General features: G+C 36.9%; 1 protein-coding gene across 1 annotated transcript in view; it reads left to right on the top strand.

The window, feature by feature from the left end:
* The first annotated feature begins 8,229 nt into the window (after positions 1–8,229).
* LOC113091261 (versican core protein-like) overlaps positions 8,230–23,395 on the top strand; it is a 41,017-nt gene continuing 25,851 nt past the window's right edge. The window contains exons 1-7 of the mRNA XM_026256669.1: positions 8,230–8,423; positions 9,873–9,944; positions 10,544–10,915; positions 11,682–11,856; positions 12,058–12,185; positions 13,254–13,547; positions 19,099–20,358. Coding sequence (XP_026112454.1) covers positions 9,881–9,944; positions 10,544–10,915; positions 11,682–11,856; positions 12,058–12,185; positions 13,254–13,547; positions 19,099–20,358 — 2,293 coding nt within the window. The 5' untranslated portion in view covers positions 8,230–8,423; positions 9,873–9,880. The remainder of the gene's footprint in view (positions 8,424–9,872; positions 9,945–10,543; positions 10,916–11,681; positions 11,857–12,057; positions 12,186–13,253; positions 13,548–19,098; positions 20,359–23,395) is intronic.

Here is a 23,395-nt window from a genome sequence, read left to right as displayed (position 1 = left end):
GGGATGTCCCCACTTTTCACAAATATATATATATATATATATATATATATATATATATATATATATATATATATATATATATATATATATATATATATATATATATCATAACGTAGTAGTCATATTTTCATTTTAAATCTTCAGTTTCTACCAGTATGTCTTCAGTGAAGTTTAGTTCAGTTCTTTCTGGACTTAAACTTTTCTGTATGTGTAGAAATGAGACAGTGAAGTGACTAAGAAACGTCTCCCACCCTGTACTTACAAGCTGACTTCATTTCCCTGAGCAGCTTTAGACCATGAGGTATTTTTGAGGCCCTATTTCCCTCACCTAATGTGACTTGCCCAGCACCCATGACAAGACAGGTTGGTCAGTATGACCACCAACTGTTTTTGAAAAAATTGTAGTTTTACATTTGATCAGCCGTACTGAACCTTCTCAAAATCTGGCTGGAGTATGGTGTTTGTGTATGTGTATGTCTAAAGCCGCATGGGGTCTTCTGTTTACATGGCAAGGGGAATGGAAATATGTTTCTAAGCTGTCAAAGTTTAAAGGACAGGATTGCAAGGACCAGTGAGAGAGACAAACAAACAGAGAAAATTAAGCTTAATATAATGGAGTCAATCATCTCCGAACAAGCTTCATTTGTCACTTTTGGGTGTGTGAGGGAGGGAGGAAGGAATAAGACATGATATTAGCTTATTTTCCCACAATGTTTGCCATTGAATCACGATGCCAGACTTTTTAAATGTCTTTATTTTATGGCTTGTCTGAGTTTCTAAACACTAAAGATTTTGTTTGTAGCTAAGCTGGTGGCTGGGACCACAAATGTAGAAATCCCTAAAGCCATGTTTTCTGAAGGAAATCAAATTTACTCTATTACTGTCTGTCTCAAAATATCTGATTCATTTGTTGCATATTTTAATCTAGTGTTAAACTGAAATTCTTCTTTAAAAATGTTCTGTAGTAACTTTTACTCAAATACAGTATTTAGTCATCATAAATAAGACTAGGCCATGAGTCTGTTGACTATTAATTATTAAAAGTTAATATCTGCAGAGCATGACCATCAAAGGACTCAAAAGTAAGAGTTTGTGATGATTGTTCAAATGTTAATCAGACCAGAGCCCATCCCTGAAAAGCCACTCTGATGAATAGATGAATAAATCCTTTCATGGTAGAGTTGAAGATGACCCTCCTAGTGCTGTTGCTGGAGACTTCTTGGAAATAACATAGTATATAGACCATTGAGTCTTCAATAAATCAACAATGAGGGCAAATTACACCCACAAGGGAACTTACAAACATTTCTTATTTTGGGAGGGGACACTTTTGAATGTTCATTGTCTATTTTTAATTGTCTTTCCTATATGCACATTGGTGGTTACTTTAAGACTGCATGGGCTTCCCCTAAAATGTCAAAATATAAAAAAATACATCAATGTCATTAATGAATATAAAACGTCACTGAAAGTTTCTTGAGTGCTTTATGCACTGTTGACAGCACTTGTAATTTAAAAGAACCACTGTACATGGAATGCTTGGAGATAGACAAGCGATCATTGGAAGTCTGTAGTGGCTTATAAGACATTATTTTATGTCGGTTTGTAAAAATATGCTTTATTTGTCAGTTTGAGAAGACACTTTTAGGTGCAATACTGAGATAAAGTACATATAGAAAACATAAAATAGATCTCAATTCCTGTTTTACTGTGATAACATCTGCGCTTCCTTACTCTTAAAAAAATAAAAAAATAAATATATTCACCTAATATTTTCTTGAAGATCTATTATATTACTGTATTATATTACTGTAGGGTGTTCTGTTTTTTTCTCTCCCTAAAATGTTGATGTTCAAAGAGAGATGAAGTGAAAAGCTAAATAAGACAACATATTTGGAATTTGTCCTGGAAATTATCTCCATGAGCTCAGTGAAACATCTTCATGTGAAATACTTGATGAAATGTTCAAAGTACATACACATAGCCCTGACAAAATACAACAATCCGATCTTTGTGCAGGTTATAAAAAGGAAATGTTTTTTATGGTGTACTCACATCTTCCAAACCATTTATGCACACAGATTTCAGTTTACTGACTGCATGAGCAAATTTTTGGTCCTTTATGGACAGATGACTTTTTTTTTTTAATTTTAAGTTTCTTCTAAGTCCACTCATTAGTTACATTTTGTTTTAATCTTAATTGTCTCAATGGCATGGTTTCCACAGACACACTTGCATACATTGCCTTCAAAAGCATTGAGTAATTATTTACCATAGCCAAATTTAAAACAATGTAATTGGTTGTTACCCCTGTGTTTGTGGAATGTTAGATACTATGCTTCTCTGGAAGGGTGTCAAAGCGTGAATTGGAGGTCAAAGGCACAGGCATGAATGGTGTCAGTGGAGTCACTAGGGTTGTCTCTGGTCACTCTCCCATAAATCAGAAAATGATATCAAGGTACAAGATGCTGTAATTTAGCTGAGGAATCTAAATATAAAACTAAATATATATTCTCCTGCAAAACAAATATTGGTAACTTGTGAAATCCACTCTCAAGGCAACCTCTTAATTACCCTTAATTGCTTTACAGACACAATGAAAGAAGCACACAGGACCCTCCTGCAAGTGTGAGTTGTATGATAGATGTGACCAGACGGAGACCATGAACACAGCTTCACAAGTACTTGTCAATGTCAGGACAAGAAATGCTGTATGGTACTGTGGACTATTACAACCAATTCCAAAAAGTTGAGAAATTTTTGTAAAATGCAATAAAATCAAGAATCTATGTTAATTCTCTTTAACTTTTATTTAACCGACAAAAGTGCAAAGAAAAGAGGCTGGATACTAATGATACTGATACTGGATACTGATGACTCCAATTCAAGATGTTGAGGCATCCATTTCCACTATGAAGGGTTTCTGAGGGTCTGGATGGACCAGGAGTGGAGCCAGGGTAAAGGCCTGGAGAAGGGCTTCCATGGCAGTAGTGGCTTCGGAGCACCAGAACCCAGACAAAGACTTAGGCTTGCCTTTCAAGAGGTTGGTGAGAGGCGCTGTGATAGAGCTGAGTTGTGAATGAAACAGTGATAGAAATTAGAAAACCTAGGAAGTGCTGGAGTTTTTTGATTGTCCTGGGTTTTGGCCAGGTCTTTATGGCTTCTAACGTCCCCTCATCCATCTTGATACCCTGGGAGCTAATTTGATAGCCAAGGAACTGGATTGACGCTTGGTGAAAAGTGCACTTCTCAGCTTTGAGGAATAGCTGATCTTCCCAGAGTTTTTGGAGGACCTCAGAAATGCACAGGCGTGGGTGATCATAACTCCGGTGAGTGGGATTATTGATTAGTGGAAGAGCCTGGTGTTTCCGGGACAGCAACACGCACCAAAAATATAGACAGAGGCAGAATAAAAGTAAAAAGTTATAGAATATTCAAATTAAACTGAAACTTAGTACACAGGTCAGTCGGTAATAGGCGAGGGCGTCATGTAAAAAGGAGCATCTCAATCTTTGCAAGAAAAGCTAAATCATGGCTCATCACTTTGTGCCAAGTTTCATGACATTTCTCAATGCAAAATCACAAAGAATTTAGCTCTTTCACAAACTGCCATACATAATATTGTGAAAAGATTCAGGGGATCCAGAGAAATCTCAGTCTCTGTAGGGCAAGGCAGGAAACCTGAATGTGTATGACCTCTGAGCCCTCAGATAGCATTGCATGAGAAACCTTGCTGAGGTGTTAAATATAACCACATGGGCTCGGGAGTTCTATGGAAAACCATTTTTACTTAACACAGTCTGCCCCTGCATTAGTAAATGCAACTTGAATCTCTGTTACTCAAGGGGAAAGCTATACATCAATTCTATGCAGTGATGCTGCAGGTTCTCTGGTCCAGAGCTCATCTTAGAGAGTCAAAAAGACAGTGGAAATGTGTGTTGTGGTCAGATGAGTCCACATATCAATTTGTTTCTGGGAAAAATAAATTAAAAGTTCCAAAGACCAAAGAGACCATCCAGATTTTCATCAGCAACAGATGCAAAAGCAAACATCTGTCATGATATAAAGGTGCAGCAGAACAAATGACATGGGTGACTGTCAAAACGTTGACAATCAGTATCCTCAATTCCCAAACAATTAAACATTGTTATTAAAAGAAATGCTAATGTGAAAGTTAAACATGCCTCTTTTCCAGTTTTTTTGGAGTCTGTTGCAGCCATCAAAATCAAAATATATTTATGTTTACAAAATAAAATTAAGTTGGCCAATTAAAAAAAATAATAGATTTTTATTTTTATTTTTATTTAGTTAAATAAAGATTACAGAAAATTAACAAATAACATATTCTTGATTTTGTCATTTCACAAAATGTCTCAACTTTTCTGCAACTGGGGTTGTAATAGTGTTAATACAGTTTATACTGTTTATAATATTAGAACAGCTTTGATTTTTCGCAGTACAAGTATAATAAAACATCTGTCAGATTTAAAATGGTAAGTTGCATTAGGCATGCACAACAGCTAGTTACTAGTACATGAAGTAAAAGTTTGGCTGGTGTTACTTGCATTTGCTTGTCAGGTTTTGAGTGTATGCTTTTACCTTTCCTTTAAATAATGTAATAGATTTATGATTTCTTTGGTGAGCTTTCTTTGGTATGGGTCTAAAAAAGCTTTCTTTGATGTTGATCCAAAATAGCACTATAGTGTATCGTATTATAGTAACAATGACATTTTAAAATACATAAATGTATTAAACTATAAATGTGAACCACATGTCAAATGGAGTGGTACATATGCATTTTTAATCTAAAGCAGGCTCAATAAAACTCCAGCTCAGCTGTGTCTCTTCTCAGGATCTCCATTTATAACAACCTTGACCTATAGTGTAAGTATATTACAGTGAATTTTAAAGTTTGGTATGGGGGCTTCTGGTAAATCGAGGCCTTTCACACAAAAAAACTAAAACTGTAATAATACGTATAATGATAACGTTTTAAAAATCACTCTAACAGAATAGCAAAATCCACACCAGAACTACAGTATAACATAATACTGCTGGAAGCCATTTCAAATGAATTTTCGAGCCGATGAATGATAAAAACATTAACAACTAATCAAAATATATCAGACTTTACATTTTTTTTAATGCTAATATAGTTATCGTTAAAGTTAGTTTTTATTCTTGGTGTGAACACGCCTTTACTCCTAAAGATCCCAGTATAAGCATTTAAGATTGAATATGTGCTAGTGTATACAATATAAGTCACAGGCCACTTTTTAATATATACTATACTGTATTTACAAAAGGGAATGCATTTACTTTTGTTTATACGGTTTGTCTGTTTTATGTTCAATGGGATTATGCAAGAGAAGCTGTTTGGTCATTAAAGGGATAGGTCACCCAAAAATGAAAATTCTGCCATCATTTATTTACCCCTTATGTTGTTCCAAACCAAAAAGACTTTGGTTCATCTTCAAAATGCAATTTAAGACACTTTTAATGAAGCCCCAGAGGTTTCACTGTGATTTTGCCAAGTAAGACCAACATCTTTTGTTAATCCTGGAACAACATTACTATCGAAAAACATAGACGTAACCCTTTCCCTACCCCTAACCTAACCCTACCCATAATTTAGCCTTAAAACCAGAGGGAAATGATAGCTGAATAACAAAGGTGTAGAAACACCTTACCCTGTTTGTAAGCCTTAAACTGATATTTTCCTGATTTAAATCTTCTTCCAGGATCAACAAGGATGTTGATTCAGGAACATTGTGTACTTGGTGAAATTGCATTCACTGTTGCACAAAAAGTCCAGGTAACCAACATGTACAAGATCCAAAAAGGTTATAAAGGTGTTGTAAAACTAATCCAAATCTAGGCTTTTATTAACATATAAACACACATAAATAGATCGCATTATAATGCTAAGAACTAACCCTAAGTCTAAATCTTGCCCATCTACTTTATTTAATGCTTGATATCCTAACTGCATCATTAATGTACATCTATTGCAGCTACATGTGCTCACTGCAATGTAGTTCCTGCTTTCCACAGACAGGACAGTATAAATGAACTCTAGTCCACTTTATCGCCCAGATTTCTATTGGCTTTACTGTGCTTATGAAATGGTGAATGGAGCTAACAGAGCATTACTGACAGACCCGTTCGGAATATAGAGTCAAATCTGACACAGTTGCCACACTCTATGAACCTTGAGCAGAGTGTTTAACAGTAAGACAGCATCAACATAGTCGTTGTTCGTAATTATAGGAGTTACATTATTGTGTTTGTATTATGCCTTGTACAGTTTATGTTTTTCCAAAGATCATGTTTCCCCAACATAAGTCACGTTATTATGCAGCATGTCTGGACACAGAATGTGGTTGTTGGGAAAAGTGTCAAAACCCTTGTTTCTTGCTGAAACATGCATAATGTGCCTAATAATGTAACATAATGTTATAACTGTTCTACATAATCACAAATGTAGCTTGTAAGAGGGTTAGGAAGGTATATTTAAAATAAATTGTATAGCTTCCCTTTCTGTCCTTGGTTCATCATCTGGTTTGAGATAATATTTAGTGCATTTACCATGCACTGTTTGACTGTCATTGACTGAGAATGTCTGAATGATATGACATTAAGAGAATATTGTCCTTTTTGTCTTGTCACTTGAAATAATGGTAAACTAGGGAGTTTCCAGGGTACAACCTAAAATATAGCTATTCTAGCTCTTCTTTTAGACACAGTTCATTTGTATCCCTGTATTATGAAATTAGTCTGATTACTTGGAAAGTCCATAATATTTTTACTCACTTATGTACTGTAGCAGGACTTTTGGGAAATGTGCCATATGTTAAGTGATTGGTTAGATCACCTTTAGGTAACGGGTAAACATCCAGTTTAATTTGTCAGCCAGGAGCATAGTGATTCTTTCTGAGTTTCAACTGGATTACCATGTCCAACCATTTTGTGTAAATGGACGTGAATAATGGTCAAAGCACTGACCCGTGGGGTGAGGGTATGGGTGATGAGTGTGAGCTTTTCCGGGTGAACTTAAGATGTGTTATCTTGGAAGGAAATTAGACAAAAAAAGCACTGACCCGGAAATGCCCTTCTTGGCTAGATATTAACTGGTAAGGACTCTTGAACTGCTGTCTGTTCCGTATTCTGTTCCATGTTCCATATATTCCATATTCTGTCTGTTGGTGTATTGAATTTTTGAGTTGAAGAATTTAAGTTCAGTTGCTGCCTTAAATTTTTAAGTATAAACGAATTTGCTGTACATGCCATTTTTTAATTCTTGTCTTGAATCCTAGAAAAAAAACTAAAATGAAATGTATTCTTTTGCATGTTTCTCTAACACAATCTGTCTATATTTATGTCTGTCTATTACAGTGGTTACACTATATTTAATTAGACTAAATTAAATAATTATAAAACAACAAAGTACATATCAAAGTAATTAAAATTGCAGCGTGAACCCGTCTCAAAGTTCACTGGGTCACTTTATAACCATGTAAACGGTTGCTCTCTGTTATCATCTAGTGATGTAGTAGTGCGGTCTCCCCCGTGTGGAAGTGCAACTGTCCGATGCATGGGATCCAATGACTGTTGAGATTAAATTAATACAGGAATAATTCATGACTTGTAGTAAATTGTTAACATGGAAATACATTATGGATATCGTGTCATGTGAATATTTTTCAATTGGCCAGATTTAAAACTTTATCCTTTTATTTGATTCTAGTAATTTTGCTGTTTATGATCACGTGATCTATTATTCGTGATTCATTATGAAAATTAGGTTAATTTAAGCTGTTGGGATTTAAACCTAAGGGATTTTTTTTTTGTTTCTTTGTCTGTTTTTAGAAGGAGCCACATTAAGAAGATTCAAAATATATATTTGTTCCAAAATAAATTAATTACAGTGATTTCATATTTGAGGAGAAAGAGTTATTGGCAACAGCATTCGTTTCACTGCTATATGGTTAACATTCACTTAAATTCGGAGTGAGTAGGGCAAAGTAAAGCTCTCTTTTCGTCTATTTAGATGTGCTTGCATTGTGAGTGTGTGTGTCCTTGTCTGTTCTAGTCAGGGCACATGTGACGTGTGTCCCAGTCACTTTCCCCGCACCTCCCTTTTGCTTTGGTGTCCACTCACTTTTTCGGGTGAGCAGTGAGCCCCTCCTCTAAATCCCTGACGAAGTTATTTAGGGTGTAAAATGGATTTGAATTTGCTGTTAGCGTTCACATTTTGTGACCGGACCACAGCAAGCAACATACGGTCCAGAGAGAATTATCAAACTGAGGAAAAGGAGAACATTTTTTTTTTCCTTATTAGGACTCGAATGAATGTTTCATGTTGACTCACTGTGACCTGGGATTAAGTAAGATTAAGGATTTTCGTTTGGAATTATAAAAAGGTACAGTATTTCATTCATGATTTTGTACTGCAGTCTGTATGTTATGACATTGTCGTCAGTCAGAATGGTTAATTATTGCTAAATTTATGAATGCATGTCACGACATAATGATGAAATTTAAATAAATAAGAAAATAATTAACAATACTAGGTGTGGTTTTTAGCGATTGTTTTTAGTTTTCGTCGTATTGTTATCATCATCATCATCATCATCATCATCATCATCATCACCATTATTTATTTTCTGTTCCAATTATTATTTTATTATTTATTATTTTAAAATAATATTCTACAATATTTTAAATGAGACACAGAGATATTAAAAGTCCCCATGACCTCACTCAATACAGGAGTAGAATTATCCAAAGTGAACCAGTGAACTGATAAAGCAGTGCCAAAGACTCGTTAACAATCGTTAACTGATGCTGACCTTAATTGAGCTTGACTAGTCAAAGCTTCCAGGTCCGTTTAGGACATCTAGTTTAGAACAAGCAGTTCTGAATATCTTTTCGCAGATCTTATTATTACAGAGTGAGGAACTTCCAACAGCACTGCAAGAGCGAAATCCTAGAGCGCGCAGCAGACATTGGTGCAGCGCGTGCGTGAATGAAAAATGATGATGTCTCTGACATCAGACTTCATGGATTATAATGAGATTTTTAATGCATCATGTAATTCTTTGTAAACTTTTCCTACGTAGATACACTTTCGTCTAGTGGAGAGTATTTCGACCCCACGTGTCCGTATCTTTATTTATTTATTTAATTTTTTTTTTAATAAAGATTCCTTTTTTATACTGTTGCTGTGTTCCTGCACTGCAACATTTGCTTCCATCCATTTTTGTCACAATGATTTCTGCTATTTATACTTGGTTTTATGAGATTTGAGTAATTAAATTCAGAGTGGTCAAAAGTGCGATGACATCACCACTTTGCGTTTCACCTCTTTGATCGTTGAGGCGGCAGTTAAACTTCAAATGGCACGTTTAAGGAGCTGACTTTTTCATACTGTAACAGGCTCGGAATAAACAATAAAACGTACAAGTAACTGCATGAAATCCTATGAAGAAAGAAACAAAAGAAACCGTAATTTTCACGTACGTCATGTACTTTTAACTTTCACACTGCACTTAAGTTTTGGGTTGCTTAATGTTACTTTCTCATATGGTCAGTGGGTAGTCTCGTGAGCCCCAATTTGTAGTGTGGTGGTGGCAAATGTTTGTGCTTCACCCCCCGCAGGGGATTATAGCCATTGAAAACTCAATTCCGCCTCCCACCCCCTGAGAGGAAACACTTTGTATGACCACCACATCGCTTTAGTCAGATGATTAAAGCCTTTCAGCATTCATGAGTCTTAATAGATAGCAAATGTTATTCAGCTCTGTATATACAGCTAGAATTAAAAGACTTGTCAAATCAATGATTCAATGATTATTCTCTTCACTTCCTAGACTGGAAGATGTTGCTGAACATAAAATGCATACTGTGGTTGATTTGCGTATACCAAACTACGACTGAATCTGGTAAGTTTTTTAATTTATTTATTATTTTGTTTTTATTTAACCTATATATCAAGGTGTTTATCTCTAATTATACATCTCTACATGTTCAGGAGTTTCAGAATGTAAGGGTTGGAAATTTGATTTATTAATGTAAGACTGGGGTTTGCATGTAGTGAAGCAGACCTTAAACTCTCATTCCCACAAACTATTGTCCCCCAGCTGCCTCTAATGGTTTACTTCCAGGCACCTATACCTTTTAATTAGGATGTTCTTGTAGTCTGGTGCAAACAGATGGCTTGTCTTCATCACTCTGAGAGGCCATGCTCTCACACGGAGGTGTGCTACCCTGAGGGGTAATCCCACCTGTCCAAAGCATTTCTCACATTGTTGGTTCAAGTATATAGTGATTTTCTTTCAGTTATGATCCTTTCAGCGTCCTCCTTTCAAGGTTATCTGTCCTTCTACAGGAAAGTATTCTCTGGTGTGCTCACCCGTAGGCTTCACAGAGGCAGTAAAATAATTCTCTGCTCAATTATCATAAACACAGTAAGGCATAATTTCCTGTGCTTCGCGGTGGATGCAGCTGTGTGTATAATGTCTCATGCCTTTCATTCTCTCAGTTTCTAGCACGTTATTGGTGATGCGTCCTGTCAGCGGCTTGTTGTCCGGGAAAGTGACCCTTCCATGTTTCTTCTCAATCAACCCCACTCTTGGACCTCGAAACAGAAATGCCTCAGGAACAGACTACCTGCGCATCAAATGGACCAAAATTGAGGGGGGTGTTGAATCGACCGTTCTTGTCACCCAAAACGGCGTCATTAAGATTGGTCCAGGGTACAGGAACCATGTATCTGTGCAGAGTCATCCAGAAGACATTGGGGATGCTTCTTTGACTATGGTGAAGCTTAGGGCCAGTGATGCTGGAACATACCGCTGTGAAGTGATGTTTGGGATTGAAGACACACAAGACACAGTCAGTTTGAATGTTGAGGGTAAGATTTTTCTCATATTCTTTCAAATTTGTCTTGTCTTTTTAGAGACACCATTGTGGTATCTAAAGCACATATGCTGCCAATATACTGAAGGAAATTCCTTAAAGCTAATTGATCAATAAAAAGTCATAACCCAAGTAAAGTTCAATCTGTTAAGTGGAGCTGTTTATGGGAGAAAACCCACAAGCACAGATTATCTAAATTGTTGAGGGATTTTAAGGTTGTTTTGGACTCTCCCAGATTACAGTTACAGTGTAAAAAGTCACATTCATTCCAACAAACATTGCCTCTCTTAATGTCTTCCCTCTGTTTGGATATATTGTGATGGCAGTATGGGCTGATTTATGCTCAGGCCATGTGAAAGGATGGGATGGGTCAACCCTGAACTGCTTTGGCTCTAGAACTGCAGCACCACCCTGCTCTCAGCAAAGACACACTGCCGTTTTAATTAGATCCATTAGTCATTTAATTTGAATTTGTTCCAAAGGGACAATTATGGGGTGGATGGAATGTCCCCATATTCAAATGAATGTCCCAACACTGCTTGCTTTATTAATGTGTTTATAAGCAGCCTGCAACTTGCAAAAAAGCAAAACAAATACAAAACAACAACAACAACAATTTATTAGTCTTCATATTTATTGTGGTCACTGACAACAATGATTGTAATACAATATGTCCCCATTTAACTGAAAATGTTAATGGATGGAAGGGTCTTTGTTAAAACATGTTCGTTATTGTTTGTTTTACTTCTTCTTTTGAACAGGCGTGGTGTTTCACTACAGGTCAAAGGTCAGCCGATACATTATGAACTATGCACAAGCTGTGCAGACCTGCCGCGATGTTGGAGCCACCATTGCTACAGCAGAACAGCTGAGAGCTGCTCATGAGGATGGATTTGATCAGTGTGATGCTGGTTGGATAGCAGATCAAACAGTGAGGTTAGAAGCATCACACATCACACACACACACACACACACACACACACACACACTGTACTTCTATTTCCTCTATTGGCAAACTCATTTATAAGTTTTAGACATTATGTCAACATGTTGATATTAAAAGGAAATTGCAAAGGCTGTACTACTTTTTTAGTCATGAGAAACTTTTTTCTCTGTGTGGATTATTTCTATCTGTAGATATCCAATCACTAGACCAAGGCCCGGCTGCTTTGGAAATCTACCTGGAAAACCTGGTGTCAGGTCATATGGCAAACGCAGGCCCACAGAGACCTTCGACGTCTACTGCTATGTGGATAAACTCGAGGGTACGGATCAATACATGCTATTTTTTTCAACATTTTTTTTATTTTAATTTGAATTCTTAATAATAATAATAATAATAATAACAACAACAACAAAAACGGCAACAAAAAAACCCTTGTTGACAAGGCCAGCAGTTCTGTGGTTATGTGAAAGAGCAGTAGTTTATCTATTTTATTTGCTCTATGCTGACATATTTAATGTGGTTTTAAACTGCGGTTAGCCATAAATGAGTATCGACCATTTTGGCTGTGGTATTAAACGTTGAAGTGTAAGCTTTCAATATTTTAGCTGCCACAAAAGAGAAGTTTTTTTTTTTATGTTTTTAATTTTTAAGCAAAACTGTCTCTTTGCAGTTCTATTTTCAGTGAAAGCATGTTTTGGCAAATGTACGCTGGCTTATCAGAGCACAAAAATCACGCAAGTGACATACTTATATTTAAAGTCGCATTTTCAGTTACTAATGAGGATGTGAAAAGAGAGAGAATTCAATTTCTTACAAAACTAAGGATGTCCCAAAAATGACAAAATAAAGGTTTTCTCATAATTTGTCAGGAGACTTGTTATTCTTAATACGTGCTAAGTTCAGCTCCATGTTATAACAAAGGCATGAAAAACATCTAACATCAGCAACAAATGGAAAATGAATTCATGAAATAAACACTGTTGTATTGTATGTTGTGGTGTTTAATATGTCTCACTCTCTTACGAAAGAAGATCTGGGTATGTCTTTACTGTTCTGCTGTTAATTACATAGACATCATAAAAACCTCAGTTCTAGCTTTTGACAGCAACACCCAAGACTGGGCGAAAACAACTCCCCGTCATTTTTATTTTCATTTGATTCACCACAGCATTCGCTAATGGAAAACAATTCTTTCTTTTTTGAAAACTGTTTAACGAATTTGCATTTGTCGTGACATTTTTAACTAGGGCTTTCCCCCTCCACCCAATATCTGGATTTTCATTCATTGACTGGCACTTTGAAAATACTTGTTAGCAATCTCAAAATTCAGCTAATTTCAGATATAATATTCAGTGTTTATTTTTTTCTGTATTTTTTTTTACTTCAGGTAATGTTTTCTTTGCGCCCACAATGCGTAAGATGACCTTGGCTGAGGCCAAGGCTGAGTGTGAAAGCATGAATGCAGAGCTGGCCTCACCTGGTCAACTCCACGCTGCCTGGAGACAGGGCCTGGACCGCTGTGATTACGGATGGCTGTCTGATGGCAGCGCTCGCCACCCTGTCTCCATACCCAGAAGTCAGTGCGGTGGTGGTCTGCTGGGCGTCCGCACCATGTACCGCTACCAAAACCAAACAGGCTTCCCAGATCCCAGTATGAGGCTAGGAGCTTACTGTTTCAAAGGTAAAGACACTGAACTTATGAATTGTTTATGATGTAGTAAATTAACACCTGAATGGTTGCGAGAACAGCCAGTTTACCAGCTGTTTTGACGTCACTTCTCTTAGTATGCGTATTATGGAGCCCTCACCCCATTACACACATAAACATGAGTTCCACATTTACTGTGAATGCGTCTGAAGGGCATTAAATCAAAGCAGAATATTAGTTAAAGCACCACGTTTTGTTAATTGAGGTACGCCTGGTGTGGAAAAGTTTACATGAGAGTTGCTCATTCTCAAATGATTCACTGACCTCACTCTGATGCATTCTGGGTTCCCGCCCGTTTCTAAGGAAACTAAACTGGGCTTGGTTAACAAGAGGGTTTAAACATCCAGAGGTCCGTTATGCCACTGTAGTGCTCTGTGGCTTGATGACAGATGCTTGTCAGACTTTGCCTTTCGGTGTTATGGGTCCTCAGACTTCAGAAAGACTTGATGATGTTCCCATCAGTTTTGATGACCTCATAACAATATTATGCAACCGGGGGAACGGTCTTGAAAGATAAACAGTACTGAGACTTGTCAAAGTCTATGGCCACTTTGGTAACGCATTTAAGCAAATATTTTCTAAGCTGGTAATAGGCACATCAACTAGGGATGGATGTTGCTTATTGATATCATAAAATTTGCACTGATTCTATCTAAATAATTTTTCTTCTCTCCATCATGTTTTAAGTCTTTTGTTGCATAACATACATTTTTCATAACAAAGCACAAGCCTACAGCCATCAACAAAGATGAAATAGTGCTTAGGAATTACCTGCTACTTTTCTTTTTCTGCCACTTTCCGCTGTCAGACTCTCATTCCTTCCTGTCATGTGCACCAGCGCTTATCTGAACAGACATGTGGATGAAGGAGAACGCTACTACCAAAGCTCCAAAATCAGTGGGTGTCGCTAACCCTTGACCTGGGGGGGTTTATCTTTTCTACTGAGGCTAATTTAGACAACCTACCCCATGCTAGGCAGGGCACTCACCCAGAATGACAGCCAGTGACTGCTGTGATAAGTAATGGACCTGGGGTTAACCCTAACCCTCGACACTATGACCTTGGTGTTTGTTTGGTCTGTTTCAACTCCATCAAGCCTCTCTGGTCCAACAGGCAATTAAGTATGTTAAATTGTCTTCTCTTACATGGTGGATTTGGTTCTCATGTTCTTCTGCCAATTGATGACCATGCATGTTTAATATAGTGAAGGAGCTGCATTAAATCCCAGGCTAATCAGGCCAGATTAGGATGACAAATGTTGTGTTTTTGCCTCTCACCACACCTTGCTACATAATAGCATCCCATAGACCATCAGACAATGCATCATGTGGATGATGGACATTTTTATTACAGTTTTTCTCAGTCCACATCGTCTAGTCCCTTAGCACATCATAAAAGCAGTTTCTCATTCTTTTGAAAAAGTTGCAATTGATTTGGTACATTCATGCAATTGATTATGTATATTTATCTGCAGTTTCCTACATTATCAGTTGCTAATGTCATGTTGTTCAAAATATAATATATAGTTCTCTGTGCAATAGTCTCACCCCCCAAAAATAATCTAGTCATTAGTTTATTGTATAACTCATTAAATGCAAAATGGTTGATCTAGTTGTCATAAACTGTCAAAGCATATTTTCTCCACATTTCTATTGGATTTTTTTGTAAATTTGCCATGGATTATGGAGGTAAATCTTGACTTCCACTAATGAAGAGAAATGTAGATCATGACAATTATAAACCTGTTCTCTGAAATAGTTTAAAGTTGAATCTCATGAATCTTTACAGTTTTTCTCAGTCGCTTTGGTACATTTCTCGAATCGTCCTTGACATCTGCAAAACAGTACTGTAAGTGCATTTCTCAAAACAACTCATACAAATGACAAAACACCATGGATTTCCTGCAAAAGCCAGACTCTTGTTCAAAATCCTTAGTTCATCTCTCAAAAATAAATATCTGTTTCAATGTCAGTGTCATCAGAATGACAAGTCCTTGTGTCAGTTTATGGACAAGACAGTCAGATTGCTTAGTCATGTTGTCAATATAACAGTGTACTCTGGAGGTTGGATGTTCTGATGTAAACTATGGCAACATTTTGGATGACAGTTGCTCTATTGACCAGTATGCCATATGCTTATGCATGCCATATATCCATTTTAAAGGTACAAATTTACACATTACTGTATGTGGGATATTGATTGAAAGAGACTGGAATTCCCAGTTACACTTTAAAGGGGGGGGGGGGGGGGGGTGAAATACTATTTCATGCATACTGAGTTTTTTACACTGTTAAAGAGTTGGATTCCCATGCTAAACATGGACAAAGTTTCAAAAATTAAGTTGTATGTTTGAAGGAGTATTTCTGTTCCAAAAATACTCCTTCCGGTTTGTCACAAGTTATGGAAAGTTTTTTTTGAGTATGGCTCTATGTGACGTTAGATGGAGCGGGATTTCCTTATATGGGTCCTAAGGCACTTCTGCCGGAAGAGCGCACGCTCCCGTAGAGCAGAGCACTGAGAGGCTGAGCACAGACATTCACTGATCAGAGCGAGAGCGTCGTGAAAAGTCACAAAAGGAGTGTGTTTTTGGTTGCCAGGGCAAGACAACCCTGCACAGATTACCTAAAGAGAAACAGCATTAAGGGACCAGTGGATGGAGTTTATTTTTACAGAGCATCAACGGAGTTGTGCAAGTGTTTGTGTTTGTTCCCCTGGATTTCGAAGATGCTTGTTTTACAAACAAGGCCCAGTTTGAAGCCGGATTTGCACATCGTTTATTTCTTAAGGATAATGCAGTCCCAACGAAAAAGGGTCACAATCGCGTGTTGGAACCGCATGCGAAGATTAAAAGTGCTTCAGATATCTCTGTGTTGTTAACTTAGCCATCGGCGTGTAAGCACATCAAGTAAACAACATGCGATGTTGTCATCAAACTGCACGAGTAAAACTGCTTCAAATATCTCTGTGTTGTTAACTTAGCTATCGGTGCGTAAAAAAAAAAAAAGACGACAAAGTGGAACTTAGTCATTTTCCAAAACCGCTAAGCAAATATATACAGTTTCAGTTCATACCACATAGAGACTTCGTTGCTGATGCTGCTCTTGTTAAATTTCAGCCTCTGGATCTGATTCTGGATCTTAAATATACGCCGAATCTGACTGTAAGCCATGGTTTGTTTTGGACGCTCTCAACGCAAAAGCCTACTCGTGCTCGTGATTCTTTAGCTCCGCCCACACGTCACGCCTCCAGCCGGTCGTGTTTTTCCGGGAAAAATCGGTACAGATTATCTTTCTTTTATGAATATAATAAAACTAAAGACTTTTTGGAGTTATGAAGGATGCAGTACTACTCTATAGGTACTCAAGATTAACAGGATATTGAGTGAAAACGAGCATTTCACCCCCCCTTTAACTAGTGGTCTGACTAGAAAAATAAAACAAATAAAAATTAACAAAACCCTTAACAATGCCATTGTGATATAGAAAAGGAAAAATATATATAGGCACAAAGATGAAAATAAGTCAGTTTTCAGAATTTGTAACTCTTGTGTTGTCTATACAGATTACAACTGAAGTTTCTTGAGATGAACCTTTGAGCTATTTCAGAGAAATGGTTTCTCATTGGTTGATCTACATTCTCTTAATTAGTAAAGATTCACTTGCACAATTCATGCAAATTTTACCAAAAGTCTAATAATAATTTGTAAAAATATAAATAAAAAGTGTGCTTGGCAGTTTATGACAACTAGATTAACCATTTTGCATTTAATGACTTATACGATGAACTAAAGACTAGATGTTTTGAGGGGTAAGACTATTGCACAGAGAACTATATAATACATTTCGAGCGACATGACATTAGCAACTGATAGTGTAGGAAACAGCAGATAAATATGCGTAATCGCATGAATTTACAAAAGCAATCGCAACTTGCTCAAAAGAATGAGAAACTGGTTTTATGATGTGTATAAATGACTAGATGATGTGGAGGTTGTACAAGTAATTTTGAGAATTTCATTTCTGATTTGAGAAATGCATGACTTTTGCATAGACAGTGGACACCACACTAGTTCAACATTCTGACATTCAAAGAAACATCCAGGAAATGATCAGGATCAACAGTTGAGAGGAGGAATAGGAGTAAGGATGCATGGTGGTAAGGTGCAAAGGCAAAACAGGTTAAAAAAATAGGAGCATATCAGATTAAATAAGGGTCACTTTGGACCATGTTGACAACATAACTTAGCATTTTGACTTGATCTTGTTTGTGAACAATGACACAGACTTTTCATTCTGATAGCGCCGATATGTTCACTGGCATAAATATTTATTTTTGAGAGATGTACTGAGTAAGATTGAGAGTAAGTTACAGACTTTTGCAGGTTATCCATTTTGTGGTGCTGTTTGTATGAATTGTTTTGAGAAATGCACATACTTCTTTGCAAATATTAAGGATGATTTGAGAAATGCACCAAAGCAACTGAGAAAAACTGTCGAGGAAAAAGTACCTCATGGCTGACGTCAGTTGAATAAAGAGAGCCTGTAGATAATGGAGAACAGCTGGAGCCTTAGTTGCTGTCTTGTTATATCTAAAGATTATGCTTTTTTGTGAACACAGGGTAATTAAAAGCCATTTAAGCATGTAAGATGTTTGTGTGCATGAAAATCAATTTGCAAAACAATTGTTAGGTTGTTGTAACCATTCTGACACCATTCATCATTCATGAAAGAAATCCACTGAATGGTTTAAAACCAAGTTAATCTGAGTTAATCTGATGTGCTGTTCACACCAACCTTTACATATGTAAAATCATGCACTGCATAGAATTAAATGTACATAGAAAGTTGTGCAAAAACGATCATGCCCTTATTTTCCTTTTTATGGAGTTATAGTAAAAATCATTTTCAGATTGAAACAATTTGACAAGCTTTATCACTCAAGTATGTTTCAACATTTGTTCGAAATATAGGCCTCTCTGGGACTGTATGATCAAATCATCGCCTTTCAGCAGTACTGGGATGATGTTTCATAATAATTCAATTATAATAATAATTCAATCAAGCACAATGTCCCAAGAGATGGACTGACATTTGGAAGCTGCTGTGAAAATTGAAAGATTCCCATGGCAGAGATTTGTCCAAATTTGTAATTTGGATATCAATTCTGCTTGGGTAATGTAATAACCATGTAAAACAAAAAAACAAAAAAAAACAACAAAAAAAAACATAATATTTTAATACAAAATCAATACAAAACAGATCAGAAATACAGTAAAAACAGCAATATTGTACAATATTGTTGCAATTTAAAATAACTTACTGACAGTTTTTTTAACAGCAATGTACATTTATATTTATTTAACAAATAAATGTTTTGCTTATATGTGTTATTTGAATATAGAATTTGCATATAATTATAGGATATTGGATGTTTTTTCCTTTACCTTTTATCTGAAGCATTAAACAAGAAATTGCAATCTTGTTACATTCTTCTTCTTCTTCTTTTTTTTTTTTTTTTACTGTAGGTTCTAAGCTTTTATTCAACCATTCCTCCTGGGTGGATGTAACAGTTCTTAGTGGTACCACTATGGAGCCCACTACTGCAATCTTTACCACAGGCCAGACTCTCTCCAGTCTCTCTCCTGAGGCCAGTCCATCTCATGCATCACAGGCCACCTCTGATGATGACCTCTCTCCAACAGAGGCCCCTTCTATGTTTTCTACAAGCATGGCACCACCAAAGACAAGCCGCGTCCCTGACAGACTAGAATCTGTTATCCCACCTCTTGCAGCATCAGTCAGTGCAAAATCTGAGGAAGGCTTTCTCACAACAAAACTTCCAGATTTTGATATTAGTGATTTTGACACTGAGAAGGCTGTTGATCAAGCAGAAGTTCGTGGAGATGTGATCCGTGGAGAACTTACTACTGCAGTTCCCACAGCCAAAGAGGAACCCTTAGAGGAGACAGAGGACAAGAACATCATTAAAGTAAATACCATTCAGCCTGATATTTTACTCTCAGACTCTCTAAGCACGAAACCGATGTTTGCAGTTGGCAAAACAGAGGAGTCTATCCTGGTTGGGGTTACAAGAGACAGCATTTTAGAATCAGAGGCCACTGTAGTCACAGTAAACACTGAAGAATCTGGACACAAAACGTTATCGCCCTCTCTTAGTGAATCCATCACAAAATCTCCAGCACAGATTCTGATGCACACAGCTGGTGAGACCAGTGCTAGTAAAGGTGAGGCTGAATCAGATGCTTCCACACAGTCATCTTTTACACTGGCAACAGAGGCCACTTTTCTTGTGAGTGCTAAGTCTACTGTGTTCTCTGAGTATGAAGATGAGACTGGTGTTGTTATGGTGAACCCCCCACCTCTGTCTACACAGAGATCTACCAGCCCAGAACCTGAACCTTCAGAGACCTCCAGTGGAGTTACCATCACTGATTCTACAGTTACATCAGCTGTTTTAATGCAAAGCTCACAACCTGGAGAATCTATAGCAACTACAAGAACCTCCAAATCTACACAGAAGGCATCTCAAACATTCACCAGCTCTTCAGAAAGCAAAACTGTTGAAATGATTGGCCATGTTACAAAGTCACTGGGTTTGACAACACCCAGTTCAGCTACAGTTGCTGCAGGAGAAGCAAAAGCAACGCATTCATTTATTGTCCATGAAACATCACATGAAGAAGCTACATCAGACCCTTCAGAGGCATCCAGGGAGACACTAACAGAGGCCATGGAGACCACCACTGATTCTGATCACACATCAGGTAAGATTTTTCTGTTTCCACATGCTTTTTGAACAAACTGGCTTAAAATAGTTTATATTAATTTATATTAAAGAGATGTGCAAGGCAGGGCCATGTTGTATTATGTTTAAACATTATTTCATATAAATGTGAACGTGTAACCAGGGCTGGGTATTGTTAAAAAAATGTAGATATCAATACCAATACCAATACTGATACCTTGATTTCGTTGAAGTTTTCACTCAAAACTCAGTTTAAAACAAAAATGCCCTAGATGTAGCCTTATATCCATGGACATCCTTACACACTTCAACCTCCACGTCTCTGGATGTAACCAGTGTGTTTTAACTTGATGCCTCACCAGAGCCAATCACCAGTACTTGTTTTAGGCACATTAAGCATTCTGCATGCTTATTGGCTCACTGATAATGACGAGATTAACCCCTTAGGTATTAGGGCTGAAACAATTATTTATAATAGTCATTTAACCTAATGTAATGGCCTGCAATAATGTGGTTCACTTCAGTGGTCTTGCTTTCAGTTAGAATTACAACTTGATTTTCTGCTATGAAGCTGTCCAGTGTGGAGCTAGTTAATGATAGAATCATTTTATTAGTGAATGCAAAATAAATAAATAAATACAAAACATTACATGAAAGTGATAGTTTGGTTTGCATAGATTATAGCTCCAGCTAGCTCACCTTAATCAACTGTTTTGATTAATATAGCGCTATAAGGTGTTTTAAGAGAGCTAATGTGATTTTTTTCGAAATTTGGTACCGAACGACAAGACATTTGTTGATACGTGTATACCATATATACCAAGAAGAACTACTGTAAAGATAATAACTGGCATTCTGTTTAGTGATTTTAATGGTATTGTATAGTGTTGTGTGGACTTGCTTTTTTCCATAGGATTGTAATGATTTTTTAAACTTTGTTGCTGTAGTTATTGTTACAATTATCATTCTAGATGTAAAAATATCTTAACAGTGCTGTCCAGGGTCCTGAAAAGTATGGTTCTTTATGTTAAAAATTTACCCATGATCCCTTCTGTCATTCTCTGATAATGTCAATTTTTCGATACTTTCAAAACCTTTGTGCTCTAACTCTGTCTGAAAATGCTTTCAGTTCTGAAAACAAAACTGCCTGCCCTGTTTGGTGATTTTACAGGGAGTATTGAAATAATTGTAACATTTTGGATGGATACTACAGTACCATACAGCAGCGATTTAGCCTTGTGTTCTTTGGATTGCCCTGGCAATGAGTCAATCCTGTTTAATCTTGAGCAATCCTGTTTAATAGCAATAGACAGGGGAATTATCATCAATGTGGTTCTGAGAGAAAGAAAATTACTTTCTTGATGGTTCAGTCTGGTCCACATTGTGCTCAGTAGGACTTCACTATTGACAACTTTTTAAGCTCCAAGCAGTAACCATTGCATACACTACACTACAGATGCAGCATTAGCTGGCTGATCTGTTTAACTTTTTTTTTTTTTTTTGCCTCCATCTGGCAGAAATGGTTTCAATACAGATTAGTTTAGAGAACTGTTCATTATGGGATGCCTTAACAAATCAGTCAGACACTGCAGACTTGGCAAAATGAGGCTTTGGACTCATTACCAGTGCAAACACAGAGGTCTGTTAATGCACTGATGTCAGAACATTACAGCATGGCTGATGTCATCTCTACAGCAGAGTTTCCTCCATATAGAGATGGCTGAGAAAGTGGTAGTGAAGAGAATGTGAGCGTTGGATTATGTTGGTCTATTTGGTTGGTTGTAAGAAATAAGTGTAAGACAAAAGGAAAGCAAAGATGTAAAAATTAAGTATTACATATTTAATTTCAAAACACTGGGACACAAAGATTAAACTACTGAGTAAAGGACATTATCCAGGTTGCTAAGGCCAGTGAGGTAATGATTTAGGGACAAAAGGACATTTGTGCCTAACGACAGCCCTCTGCACTGCTCTCCATTTTGAGCATGCTCCAGCTTGTTTTTACCAGATGCATACAATGATGCTGGGAACTTTGGGTTTGGCCATTCCCTTGTGTATGAAAGTTGGACTATAGGCAAATGAATGAGAACGAGAGGAGGGTTTTTTTTTTCCGTATTTTGCTGGTCCAGACTCCAGTTGGCTTATCCAGTTGTCTACAGACTTTAACCTTTGTCCCTGCATGTGTTCCCAACATCAGCTACTAATCTGGATAAGTTCAGAATGTGGGAAATATTGGTCTTCATCTGACCTTGAAATGTATATCAGTAGCTGTGTGGGATGTTTACCTGATATCACTAATGTTGCTTTAAGATGACATGGTAGATTTGGTAGATATGTAAGGTTTTAGTTTGTGGCAAGAAGGAACCAGATATCTGTCTTTGCTCTTGACTATGATGACACTGCCACAATAAGGACTTTAGTGGAAAGGATCAGTTGTTGTGAGGTCTGTAAATACAAGAGCTGTCTGTAAAAGTATCGAGCCATGTAATGTGGAAAATATGAGATGCAATCCAATGAAATTGGTTGCAGCTATAGGCAACTGGGGTTTGGTAACTTCATTACTACAATACGCCCGCCCATGCATCATGTTTAGTGCAGAGTTTTTTTGGTAAAACATCAAATCACCCAGCTGACTCAGACCACTACAGTACAGATTTGGCTGGATACTCTCCGGACAGCCCTTGTACTGTATGCATTGAAAGGCCCAGTTGTGTTGTTGGTTGTAATAATCCAGAATAAAACTTTTTACTTTTTCCAGTATAAAACTAGTTAAAAAAAAAAGAAAAAAAGAAAAGAAAACATGTATATATTATTTTTGTCTTCATTGACCAAAGTATTTTATTGTGGCACAAAATATACAACCTCTTCTGTCAAAATGATCTATTAATGCGCATATGTATTGCATTTTTTTTTTCAGCATGTTTGAACTTTTGTCAGTTTGTGAAATATTCAAAAGTCTGATTTGATAACTGTACCACCTAATTATCAAACTCAGAGTTGTGCATAATTGAGACATGAATTGAAAGTGTATTTTAAATTCCTAACTAATTCCTGAA

Source organism: Carassius auratus, unplaced genomic scaffold (genome assembly GCF_003368295.1).
Source record: "Carassius auratus strain Wakin unplaced genomic scaffold, ASM336829v1 scaf_tig00214150, whole genome shotgun sequence".
NCBI classification, from domain to species: Eukaryota; Metazoa; Chordata; class Actinopteri; order Cypriniformes; family Cyprinidae; genus Carassius; species Carassius auratus.
This window is presented reverse-complemented; position numbering and strand designations above follow the sequence as displayed.